The 13,288-nt window shown below is 41.8% G+C and overlaps 1 protein-coding gene across 2 annotated transcripts in view; it reads left to right on the forward strand.

Annotated features, from left to right (window-relative positions):
- The window catches only part of SPP1 (secreted phosphoprotein 1), a 79,179-nt gene that overhangs the window by 57,145 nt on the left and 8,746 nt on the right, over positions 1 to 13,288 (forward strand). For both annotated transcript variants that reach the window (XM_087875122.1, XM_087875123.1), the window contains 3 exons: positions 9,178 to 9,339; positions 12,323 to 12,422; positions 12,519 to 12,569. In XM_087875122.1, coding sequence (XP_087731248.1) covers positions 12,369 to 12,422; positions 12,519 to 12,569 — 105 coding nt within the window. In that variant the 5' untranslated portion in view covers positions 9,178 to 9,339; positions 12,323 to 12,368. The remainder of the gene's footprint in view (positions 1 to 9,177; positions 9,340 to 12,322; positions 12,423 to 12,518; positions 12,570 to 13,288) is intronic.

Raw genomic sequence — 13,288 nt, forward strand, 5'->3', positions numbered from 1 at the left:
TACTCTACGTGGAACATTTCCAGTATTTTACTTGAGAGAGATAAATAATGCTCTTCTGTTAATATATGATCAGAGACTGTCATTTATACACAATGTTGCCTCGTGATATTAATGTTGTCTTTTCCCAGATATGGGTTCTCCTTAGAAACCTGTCCCATTTTGTGTGTTCAATTATCTGGATAGTTTATAAATTTTTTCCTTTCCCGGAAAGTAGTCCATTTGTGACATTGATTATTCCAGGAAACTATTCACTCAGTAGCTCATTCAACTCTACTTCAGAATGAATTTGATTGTCCAACTACCTTCCATAAAAATTATGCTATAGAGCACACAAATGAATTTGGGAAGACGTTATCCAGCAAGCAGCTAGGCATTGAAACCACTTCCATAATGATCCAATAATATGGTAGTGATGCTAATTATTTTCAACATCACATAGAAAAAGCTTTGATTCAAAAGTTCCATCATGAAATGAGTCGAGGTGAAAAATAGAGTTCTGAGGAAAAACACTGATGTGATGGATCTAATTTCATGAACAAGGCAAACCTTACAATGTCAGGCCTAAATGTCTGTATGCATCCAGTTATTTATAAATTATCTACGGTATTACTATTTTAAAATCCATACAGTATATGAAAATGCTGGCTTAAGTGAAAGAAACCTAGGTTCTCTCAAATTCTTTGAACCTCAACATCCACAAGCCCTTTCCATTTGTCTTGACTGCTGGATTGTTAGTCCAAGAAATCCATATGCAACCTGATTGGTTACTGTGACGGAATGCAATAGGCTGAATTCCCAGGAGGGAGGCGGTACATTCCAGAGGAATTAGAGGCAGTTCATTCCAGATATTTTGTGTGAGAGAAAGAGGGTGAAGACAAGCCCTCCCTAATAGTTCTCTGAATGTACGATAGATCAGTGATGGCTAATCTTTTCCGGACGGAGTGCCCAAAGCATGCGCATCCAAACCCCCAAAACGCAATGCGCATGCAGCCCCCACGCATGCATCCTGACCCCATGCATGCGCGTGTGGACCCCCGCAGGTGCCCCCCCCGTGCATACACACATGCCCCCTGCATGCACAGCAAAGTCCTGAAGATCAGCTGGCCAGCGGGAGCGCACCAGCGCACCAGCTGTGTGCATGCGTGGTGGAGCTGAACTGGGGCGACGGCTCACATGCCCACAGGGTGCGCACTACATGCCAGCTCTGGCACGCGTGCCATAGGTTCACCATCACAGCAATAGATGCAGATAGTAGAGTGCTTCAGTTTGACAAGATTCTGTCTATAAGTACAGATCAATAAAGAATTCAGCTTGGAAGAATGTCTTTCTTGATTTTGGAGCCACACTTGAATGGTACTGATTTCTTCAGGACCTCATCCATTATAATACAGAATGATATCTGCAGATAAATTTTGGTAGCCTGAGGTGATTGCATTCTCTTCTTTCAATTGACAATAGCCTATTTTATTGCTCCTGTTTGAAATAAAAGCGTATAATTCAATTGATCAGCATTTCTTTCTGGATTTTTATCAGATGGTCTATGTGAGATGAGCCACTTATGTTAAATTCTGCTTTCCTGCCATCAAAATAAATTCATAGTAATAATCTTAGTGGGTTTTTATTTTCCCGGTTTGTTTTTTTATGTAGGCTGCTATTTATTTTTGAGTCTGTCTTGCTGTGGGAAATTGTAACCACAGGTACTGTATATATATGGTGGAAGCCAACCGACATTTTCAACCCAGATTTTAATTTTGGGTTGACTTTGTTTTCATTGCTTTCCTAGAAACTTTGTGATAATGTATTGATATTTTTTTCCACCCCAGTTTAAAAGATATTGGTTGTCGTAGCCCAGACTACAAATACAGACTCTCTAATTGATTTTTCTCCACCAATCATTTTCTTTTCTGCTCACACAAGTATCCTCCATCATTGAAGAGATGGTATGGTCCACAGGGATGTCTCAAAGAGCCCTCTGGTGGCTTGTGAGTTGTTCTGCAGCTACGGAGTACAATTCTAATTAGTCAAGAAACTGCTCATGTAGAAATGTCAGGCTCTTTCCAAGTTTAAGTGGAAATTACTCATTGCTTGATTGCCCCACATATTTAACTCTTCTGGGCTCAACCATTTTCTCCCTGAGATTTGATGATATGAAAAATATTACAAAAGATTTTCATGGTCTGACAGAGATTTTTGGTACTGAAAGATGTAAATGTGATCTTACCATGATGGATACAAATTGGGCCTGCGCTACTATTTCATGTGGTGGATGGGTAAGGGGAGCTTATCAAGGTTAGATTGTCAAGCACTATTCTATTAGCCCTCCGTCTATCCCTGTTCCACAAAGATGCATACATTTGAGCCTCTCCTTCACTCTATTACTTGGATTTCTAGTTTGGTTTCATCCAGGAAGACAAGTCAGCAGTATACATATCTGTTCAATCTCCAATTACTCCCATAACAACAATCCAGTTGGGAGGTATGGTCTAGCCCAAAGTCTCTTGTGAGTTTCCATAACAGATGTAGATTTGAACATCACTTACTACCTTATCCCACTAAATCAGGGGTGTCAAACTCAAGGCCCAGGGGCCAGAACCAACCCCCAGGTCAGGGGTGAAATCTACTTGCCATCCCTACCAGTTTGGAAGTGTGTGCATGTGTCACATATGCGCGTGGACCCTTTGCGCATGCGGAAATCCTTCTGCATATGCGCAGAGAGTAAAAAACAGGTTACTTCCTGATTAAAATCAGGAAGTAACAACAACCAGGTGGGTGAGCGGAGCCTCATGCTGCCATCGGTACCAGTTTTCTGAACCACCTGCCACCATCGCTACCAGTTCGGGTGAACCAGTCCAAACCGGTAGCATTTCACCCCTGCCCCGGGTGCTTAGATCTAGCCCACAGGGCCACCCTGGAAACAGTGAAGGACCGGCCTGAGGTGCCTCTGCCAGAGAAAGCGGAGCTCAGAAGGCTGCGAGCAGCCCTCCTGAGCTATGTTTTCGCTGGCAGAGGGTTGCAGGAGGCCGTCACAGCCGAAAATGGAGCTCAGGAACCCGTTTTTACTAGCAGAGTGCTTGGAACACTACAGGCGCACCCAACGTGAATGACATCAAGCTGGCCACGCCCTCCCTGCCCCCTGAGGTCAAACACAACCCAGATGTGGCCCTCAATTAAATCGCGTTTGACATCCCTGCACTAGATCAAGAGTGTCCAACCTTAGCAACTTCAAGACTTGTGAACTTCAACTCCCATGACTGGCTGGGGATTTTGGGGAGTTGGTCCAGAAGTCTTAAAGTTGCCAAGGTTAGACACCACCTACACTAGACGAACCCATAAAGATGTCAAACGTTTGTGTGCTTGTTTGTGTACATTATAGCTTGCCTGGTACTATTGCTCTCAAAGTAGCTAAATATTGATCTTGAAAACTTGGAAGTTAGATTTGGGGGTGTTTCATCAATTAATTTCCACTGGTCCTTAGATGCTTGTCCTGATCAACAACAACAACATCCATGAGCATTTTTACTGATTCGCTTTAACTTAGTTCTTTTAAGCTTCACCCTTAAGTGTTATTGTCTCGTATTTTGTATTGTAAGCCATTTTTATTGATTTTTTTTTAAAAAAAAAATTCTGTTGTGCACACAGCTATGGAAAGATTTTTATTCTGAAAGAATGAATAAAAATGCATTAAATAAATCTAAACCTTAGGACAGCCACAATAGAGTTCTATTAGAAATGAGGTGTAAAGCTGTCAAGATTATAGGAGCAGACCATATTTTATGGTCTACTGAAAAAATGAAAGACTTTCTGAGGCGATACCATTCCTGCAGACAACTTTCCAATGACAGAACTTCCCAGACTCACACAGAAAGAGCCCTGCCTCAATTCGTCAAAGGATGTGAATCACAACCTGAAGGAAAGGTGGTGTGTCTTCAGGTGGTGTCTACCCCAAGTGTTCCAAAGACAAGTTCTCCATCAGACTTCATGAGGCAACTGTCTCAGACAGCTGGTCTGACAGATCCTGAAAGAACATCCAACCAATGACCCTTTCGTTGATTATTATTTATTTTTGTCTTTCCAAGCCAGGGAAGAAGTTCTGACAGGATTTTCTCCCTCTCATGCCAGAAGAATGCAATTAGCCTTTAGGCGATTGTGCTCCAAGATGGGTTTTCCCCTCCAAGAATTTCCACCTTCCTTTCTGCCATTAGTTTCCCTGCAGTTAATCTAAGCCTTCATCTATCTCATCCAGAAAGCGCTCTGGTCATCAGCTTAATGGGGCAGGACGTTTTTCCTCCTGGGCAGCAGTTTTGTTTGGGTCAAAGGGGGAGAGAAAACACTTGCAATTCTTGCTATGCCTTTGCTCCTTTCGTTGAGGAAGGCTTTTTTAAAAAGAGAATGGAAGATCAATAACATAAGGGACAATTCTGAAATGTAGGAAGGGTATACAAACAGAACCGAGGGAATGACATGCAAAGGGCACAGATTAAAAGCAAAGCCCCTTTAAAAATGCTTGGGTATACAAAAAGATTTTCTCCTGGAGCCTAAATGACGGTGACATTGTTCCTAGGCAAGTCTTCCTGAAAAAAAAAATCATTTTGTAATTGAGTGGAAGTGCTTAAAGAGCTTTGTCATTGTCCTTCACCTCCTCTTATTCTGATAAGAAAGGTACAGACAGAAGGAGTGTGTCAGACTAATAGACTAGGACTATAGCATGGAAAATTTCATAATATCGATCTTAAAATATTAACTTTTTTAAAAATAAAAATCAGAGATATCCACACGATACCATGACTTTTCACGTACGATACCACATACAAGTCATCCTCGATTTACGATCACAATTGAGCCCAGCATTTCTGTGGCTAATAAAGGTAAAGGTTCCCCTTGCACCTAGGTGCTAGTCGTTCCTGACTCTAGGGGGCAGTGCTCATCTCCGTTTCAAAGCCGAAGAGCCAGCACTGTCCGAAGAGGTCTCCGTGGTCATGTGGCCGGCATGACTAAATGCCAAAGGCGCACGGAACGTTGTTACCTTCCCACCAAAGATGGTCCCTATTTTTTTACTTGTATTTTTTACGTGCTTTCGAACTGCTAGGTTGGCAGAAGCTGGGACAAGTAACGGGAGCTCACCCCATTACGCGGCACTAGGGATTCGAACCGCTGAGCTGCCGACCTTTCGATGGACAAGCTCAGCGTCTTTCTGTGGCTAATAGGGACAAGCTAAGTGAGCCTGGCCCCGTTTTGCAACCTTTCTTGCCGCCGTGGTTAAGCGAATCACTGCAGTTGTTAACATGGTTGTTAAGAGAATCCGGCTTCCCCATTGACTTTGCTTTATGTTCATTGGTCACATTTTTTTTTCAGTTCTGTTGTAACTTCGAATAGTCATTAAATGAACTGTTATAAATTGAGGACTAACTGCACATACATACATACATAAGCACATCCCAACACACTCTCATTCCAAAATAGGCCATTCAGTAATCCATCTTCTAAACTAAGCCTCTGCAGTTTGCAGTTGATCTTCGAAAGAAACGCTGCTCACTTTGATCAAAAGAGGTTGCTTATTTCATTATCGTCCCAAAGGTGCTTTTTTTCAAAAGGCAACTGGACCTTCTGGTTTTTCTTTGAAGACGTTTTGCTTCTCATCCAAGAAGCTTCTTCAGCTCTGACTGGATGGTGGGGAATGGAAGGATTTATTGGAAGAATGGAGGAATCCTTCCATTCCCCACCATCCAGCCAAAACTGAAGAAGCTTCTTGGATGAGAAGCGAAACGTCCTCAAAGAAAAACCAGAAAGTCCAGTTGCCTCTTGAAAAAGCACCTGTGGCAGAACCATGACCTGGATGACTGAGAATTTCCATAGACACTTATTTCATTACAGTCACATTCTGATTTCCCGCCATGTGAATTACTCTCCAGCTTTCATTTTATTCTCCTGAGTTTCCTCCAAGAAAAGTCAGGCTGAGAAATTGTGATCTATATTAGGGGTCTCCAACCTTGGCAACTTGAAGACTTGTGGACTTCAACTCCCAGAATTCCTCAGCCAGCAAAAGCTGCCTAAGAAATTCTGGGAGTTGAAGTCCACAAGTCTTAAAGTTGCCAAGGTTGGAGACCCCTGATCTATATAACTGGGTGGACTTAATCTCAGGTCTCTCTCCAATTCTATCCCAAAATTGTAACCGTAGTCGCCTTGATAAAAACCATAATGACATATCAGCATATCATTGTATCGTTGTGCCTAAGTGAATTGTGTAATTTGTGTAATAATGTGTCTGAAATCACACTATATAATGGGTTCCACTACTAGCCACAATGACAAAAAGTAATGGGAATGTGACAGCATAAATATTATTTATTTACTTATTTATAAAATATATTGGCTACCCAGGGGTGGGCTTCAAAAATTTTAGGTAGGGGTTCTATGCCACTGGGTGGGCATGGCCATAGTGGGCATGGCCTAGTCAGCCTCCTGCATCATGATGGGAGGGGAGTTTTGCTCGAGTCTCCAGGAGGGAGAAAATGGCCTCCCCAGGCTCCGGAGGCCCTCTAGAGGCCAGAAACAGGTCCGTTTCCGGCCTTCCCAAACTTCCAGTAGGCCCATTTTTCGCCCTCCCCAAGTCTCCGTGCGCGCCCTGCACTTACCTGCATCCAAAACAGGCCACGTGGGGACTCCTGGGAGGGGCGGAGCAGGGTGGGTGGGGCCAGCCAGGAGTGGGATTTGGGGGTTCTCTGAACTGGACAGAATCTTAGCTAGAGGTTCTTCTGAACCCCTGTGAACCCCCAGCAGCCCGCCCCTGTGGCTACCCATCACAGAGTAACTCTGGGCATCTTATAATCATACAGATATGTTCTTTCAGTGAGTATGAAAGTCATAGGCTTTGCATTATAATGCCATACTGGATAATGGGTAAAATATCACTTACCCCCTTCCCCCATGGACACTTTTTGACACTTTTTTTCAGATATCCCTGGTTATAATTATTATGCCACCTTGGAAATGTGCACGCACAATAAACTTAATTTGGTTAGTAACTTCGGATGTGTAGCTCGATCAATACAGGTAGTCCTGGACTTACAACGGTTCATTTATTGACCATTCAAAATTATGATGGCAGTGAAAAAAAGTGACTTACGACCATTTTTCACACTTATGACCATTGCAGCCTCCCCACGGTCACATCATCAGACGCTTGGCAACTGACTCATATTTATGACGGTTCCGGGATCCCCTTTTGCAACCTTCTGACAAGCAAAGCCAATGGAGAAGTCAGATTCACTTAGCAGTTGTGTTACTAACTTAACAACAGCAGCGACTCACTTAACAAGTGTGGCAAGAAAGGTCGTAAAATGGGACAAAAATTCAACTTAACAAATGTCTCGTTTAGCAACAGAAATTTTGTGGATCACTTGTGGTCCTAAGTCGAGGACTATCTGTATTAACTTTGTTTTTCATGAGTTTAACGAATGCAGTATTTTCAGTTAATGTAGGATTTAATGTATTGGGCAAACTTAGAAAACGGGTTAATTCAATAATCAAGTTAAGGATATTGTGTGAACAATCTGTCAGAGATGAAGCATTCTGTCCTGCTGTTTTCAAGTACAGCTTTCTAGGGCCAAGGTAACAGGTAACAGTAACAAAGTTGGAAGGGACCTTGGAGGTCATCTAGTCCAACCCCCTGCTCCTGCAGGAGACCTATACTAGGGATTCTAACCGCTGAACTGCCGACTTTTCTGATCGACAAGCTCAATGTCTTAGCCAATCAATTTCCTCTAGATATCCTACACACAGGATCTAGGCTGGTTTTAAGAAAGATCTCTGGGGAAGAGAAAAAAAATATCTCAAAACATTATTAATGATGAGAAAAGCTCAAGGCTACTCTTATGGGGGTGGGGGAAGCTAGTTAGTCCTTCAGTCTGGCATTTTGGGGAAAAGAGATTCAGATCGTTCATTGAAACCCTGCCTTAATGAAATGAGTGCTAAAGTTTGGGCTTGTTCCATTTCTAAAATTTAGTATCTTAGTATCTTATTATTTATTCTTTATGGCTTTTGCGAATCTCTCTTTCCAGGTTGCACTCTTTGTAAGGGTCTAATACTAAGAAAGAAAGAAGCCAAACAGAACAATAAGAGCCTTGGTGGTGCAGCAGACTAAAATGCTGTTAAATAGCACCAGCTGCCTGCAATTACTGCAAGTTCAAATCTCACCAGGCTCAAGGTTGACTCAGCCTTCCATCCTTTCGAGGTAGGTAAAATGAGGACCCGGTTTGTGGGGGCAATAAGCTGACTTTGTATAAAAAAGAACACCGCTTGGGGGCCCCTGAAAGCCCTACTAAACAGGTATATACAAAAGTATGAAGGCTATTGCTTAACGCATTGTAAGCCGCCCTGAGTCTCCGGAGAAGGGCGGCATATAAATCGAACCAATAAATAAATAAATAAATAAATAAATAAATAAATAAATAAATAAATAAATAAATGAATGAATGAATAAATAAATGAATAAATAAATAAATAAATAAATAAACAATCATGTCCTGGGTTTAAACGTTACCGTTATTTGGCTTTGCTCTTGTGGCTTGCAAACCATGATTTAGGGCTCCATATAATGTGCAAATTCAGCCAGTGTGAAGTAGAGCTGGGGGCTTCCGAGTTGGCTTGTGAATAATATTTAAGATGCCAGACACATTGCAAAACCTTGCTACTAGAAAAAGAGATAAAAAAGATGTTTTTTTTTCTCTTCATCCAAATGCCAAAAACATAAAGGCTTGAAGACGTATCTTATTTTCAGGCAAATGGAATTCCAAGCGGCCCCAAGATTTATACTTTGCAGGAGGTTATTTATATTCTACCATTCCTAGCAGAAGCTGCCTATGCCTTTTGTTAAAAGAAGAAGAAGAAGAGGAAGAAGAAGAAGAAGAAGAGGAAGATGCATTTGAATGTAGTTTTCCCCATAAATGCTAATAAGTTCCATGCTTATTAAATTCCTCTCCTTCCAGACAGAGTGCCGGGAGAGTTGATCTAAAACACAAGTTAATCAGACTTTACATAAGTAATGTTTTAACTATGGAATAGCTCCTTGTTTGCTTGGAAAGCCACAAACCTTCCCCCACCCACCCACCCCCGAGAGGAAATGTAGCAGAATGGTGGGAGGTCTGAGACTCATGACCTCATCTTTTCCGCCTGGCGCAGATTGGTCGGCTGGTATCTGGACTACAGTTTAAATTCAGAGGTCTGCAGAGGGGAAAACAGAAGAGGAGAGTGAGTGGAACTAGCTGAACTGACTTCAGCATTGCTCTGAGCTTCACTGACCTAGCTGCAGATTGCTGCCTGAGGATCTAAGCATCACTCCAGGTACCGAATTGCCTTTCCTTTCTTACCTGTTACTTTCAAGCTGCGCTGCAATTTATTAAGGGGGGAAAAAAAGCACCCTGACAGTCTGCTGGAGACTTGTTTCCACTGAGAAGGGGAGCATTTTGCCTGAAATAGATTCGGTTCCAACAACAGTGCGGTTTGCATAGCATCTGGGAGCAGATTTAAAGATACAGGGATGATGCGTGCTGCCAAATGGAAACTGCCTCTAAAAACAAACCAACAAACAAAAAAATACAAATGGCTCTTTCTTAAGAGTTAGAGGGGGGAGTCAAATTGCTGCATGGGTTTTTTTGGCTCAAAATGGCTTATGGTCTGCATTCTCTTTAGCACTATCTCTAGTGCTAAATTGCAGAGAGTGAGGGTGCGGATGGCTGGGTTATGACTAGGACAGATTGCATCATAGTTGGGATGTGTTGGCAAACGCTCATTCCCTTGGGTGTCTCACACTTCATCTACTTCGCAAGACTGTTGTAGAAGTAACTATGGGAAGGCACTGAAGTGAGTTGGAAGAGGAAGACAAGCCATAAATTGATCATGATTTGGGTCATTAGGATTATCAGCTGCTGTTTTTTTTTTTTATCAAGGGTCCTATTTTTTTTTTTTAAACAGTAACATCTGGGCACAGAAATCTCCAGAAGCCGCATACTTTGCTTCCTGCTCTGCTGTTAAAGGCAAAAATAGCGGTCGTATTAAGATAATTTAGTAATCTGGGGAAATCATACAGAGTGGTCTGTGTTCAAGAATATTTCCCTTATCTGAAATATCCTGATATCAGATGACCAGTGGAACCGGATGTAAGTTAAATCCTCCATCCAGCTCCATCCAAGAAGGGTTCAAATTCTTGCTAGTCCCCATGACTGATACAGCGCCTATTTATTTAGCCAAGTATTTCTGGCTAAAAGTGTTGCATTTAATCTCCATAAAAACCATTGGCTCTCCTCCGATGGGCTCTTTAGGCGTATTACTCAGATATAATTTGGTGCAGTGTTTTCACATTGATTTTTGCTTTTAGCACAAGTGCTCATTAACCTTGTAAGAGGAAGGGCAATGCATAAGGAAGGATGCCAGCTCCCCCATCAGCCTGGCTCCTGATACAGTCTTCCATCATGATTCATCAATTTCTCATATATCCCTTGAGTCCTGATTACACAGCTTTTTTCCAAAGTGTCACACATAACTGTGTAATCCTATCTGACTCTGAAATCTTTTCAAAATGCTTTAGAAGAAAGGACCCAATCAAATCGATGGTATTGTTGCTAAAGCATTACAATTATGCTTGAATTAAATTTCTATTCATATGCATATGGGAGGCAACCAAAGGCAGAAGAAATTCCGATTTGTTGCAACCTTCTTTTGCAGAATTTCCATTAAGTTTTGTAATATCTGCCTTTGAATTATTTCATAATATACTCTCACTTTTCCTCCATCTTCCCAAGAGACTGCATCCTGCTGCAGTAGCAACATCTAAAACTCCTGAATTACGATCAGCATTTAAATGAGTTTTGAATTGTTCTCTTTTTATGCACAGATAATTGTTGAACTGAATATTAGTTATTAGCAATAAGTAAGGAATTGCTACATTCCACATTAACAAATAAATACCCAAGCATCTTTAAAAATATTTAGTGGGTTTCCTACAATCTTAAAATATTATTAAAGGAAAAGATACTTCTTTTGCATGTACTGGATATGTCACAGAAAGTTTATGCTGGAAATAAGAAATTCTTTAGTCCTATGTGATTAGTCTGTTCATAAGCAGAGATGCGTTGACTCTCTGCTTATGAACATACTATTTAGCAATTCAATGAGAAGACTAACCAAGATTATCCTGTGTGGCCAAGATTTAATACTATGTTTAGAAATGGAGCCTTTTTTCTATATGTACTGTATTATTGTATTTATTGGTTTCTATTTTTTTTCTATTTTTTTTTGTCTTCTAAAGCAATAACATTATCCAAAAAAACCTGGGTCATTGCATTGATGGAATGTTGTGGAAAAGCAATGCATGCATGTCCATCAAGCTAATCTGAATTCAAATATAAATATATACTTTGCCAGAATGTTTCAAACCATGGTTGGTTGAAACAGCTGCAGTGGCCTACTCTGCACACAATGTAATGGCATAATGAGTGAGTTCCCACTTCACGTTAAATGAAAAGCAAACACACCACCTTATGGCTTGGTGGGTTTTATAAATCAAGTCACAAAGTTTCCTATAATATGGGGGAATAAGGGGAGCCTTATTATTATACCTGAGTGGTGGTTCAGTGGCTAAGACGCTGAGCTTGTCGATCAAAAGGTCGGCAGTTCAGCGGTTCAAATCCCTAGTGCCACGTAACAGGGTGAGCTCCCGTTACTTGTCCCAGCTTCTGCCAACCTAGCAGTTCGAAAGCATGTTAAAAAAAAATGCAAGCATAAAAATAGGGACCACCTTTGGTGGGAAGGTAACAGCGTTCCGTGCGCCTTTGGCATTGAGTCATGCCGGCCACATGGCCACGGAGACATCTTCGGACAGCGCTGGCTCTTTGGCTTTGAAACGGAGATGAGCACCACTCTCTAGAGTCAGGAATGGCTAGCACATATGTGCGAGGGGAACCTTTACCTTTACCTTTTACCTTTCTCAGTTTTCATCCTTTTAATTTCTGCTTCTTTAAATCTTAGCCAGGCTAGGTGTTCTGAAAGAGATGAAAGAGAGTGATAAATATAGAGAGAACTAGAAGGCAGTGATAGTCCACAACTTTTTAGATGTACTATTATTACTATTATTATTATTATTATTATTATTATTGGTTTAAGAAGGTACGATCTAGAAAAGCTTTATCAACATTGCAGTCTAGGCAGTTCATTGGCGGATATCTGATCAATCCATCATGAGACCTTCAGTCTGGAGTTACTGTTTACATATATTTAGACAGTTTGTGAAAAACAGGGCAAACAAATTGTTATTGTTCTTTTGGAACAGGAATCTTACCAAGCGTTTGCAAACTATTCCACAAGGATCCGTCATCATGAAAATCGCGGTGCTTATCTTGTGTCTTTTCACCGTTGCCTTTGCCTTACCGGTAAGTACGCTATGCATTTAACTAGTCAATCAAGACTTCCTTGGTGTAGCAGAAAGGAATCAATGCTGTCTATTTTTTTTTTTCTTCTTCTTAAAGATCAGCAAATCGAGACATCATGACGACTCTAGGAGCGCAGAAAGAAATCATGTAAGTGTGTATTGTACGTGTGCAGAGAATTGCTTTTGTTACGATCTTTATTGAACCTCGTTCAGTTCAAGTGGATCCAGATTGTCTATGTTTTTTATCTAAAACTTTAAAAATATGGGGGTTTTACTAAGGTACTAGTACTAGTACTAGTAAGGTACTAGAATTTAAATTCTAACAATAAAAACCAGTCAAGAATTGGAGCATACCAGGGGTGGACTGCTGGGGGTTGGCAGGGGTTCGGGAGAACCTCTAGCTAAGATTATGTGCAGTTCAGAGAACCCCCAAATCCCACTCCTGGGTGGCCCTGCCCGCCCCGCCCCACCCTGCCCCTCCCAGGAGTCCCCATGCAGCCCGTTTTGGATGCAGGTAAGTGCAGGGCACATGCGGAGGCTCAAGGAGGGTGAAAAATGGGCCTACCAGAAGTTCAGGAAGGCCCGTTTCCAGCCTCCAGAGGGCCTCCAGAGCCTGGAGAGGCTGTTTTCACCCCCTTGGAGGTTCGAGGAAAGCCTCTGGAGCCCAAGGAGGGCAAAAACGCTCCCCCACCGTGGTGCAGGAGGCCAACTAGGCCACGCCCACCATGGCGACACCTACCCAGCAAGCAGGCAGAGAACCCTTTGCTAAAATTTTTGAAGCCCGCCCTTGGAGCATTCTTTTGCTTCAAATCTTAATATTTTATGGTCATATGGAATTTCCTTCTTCACATTTTCTACTTACTAGAA

This window comes from Pantherophis guttatus, chromosome 8 (genome assembly GCF_059756535.1).
Source record: "Pantherophis guttatus breed Tessera chromosome 8, ASM5975653v1, whole genome shotgun sequence".
Lineage (NCBI taxonomy): Eukaryota > Metazoa > Chordata > Lepidosauria > Squamata > Colubridae > Pantherophis > Pantherophis guttatus.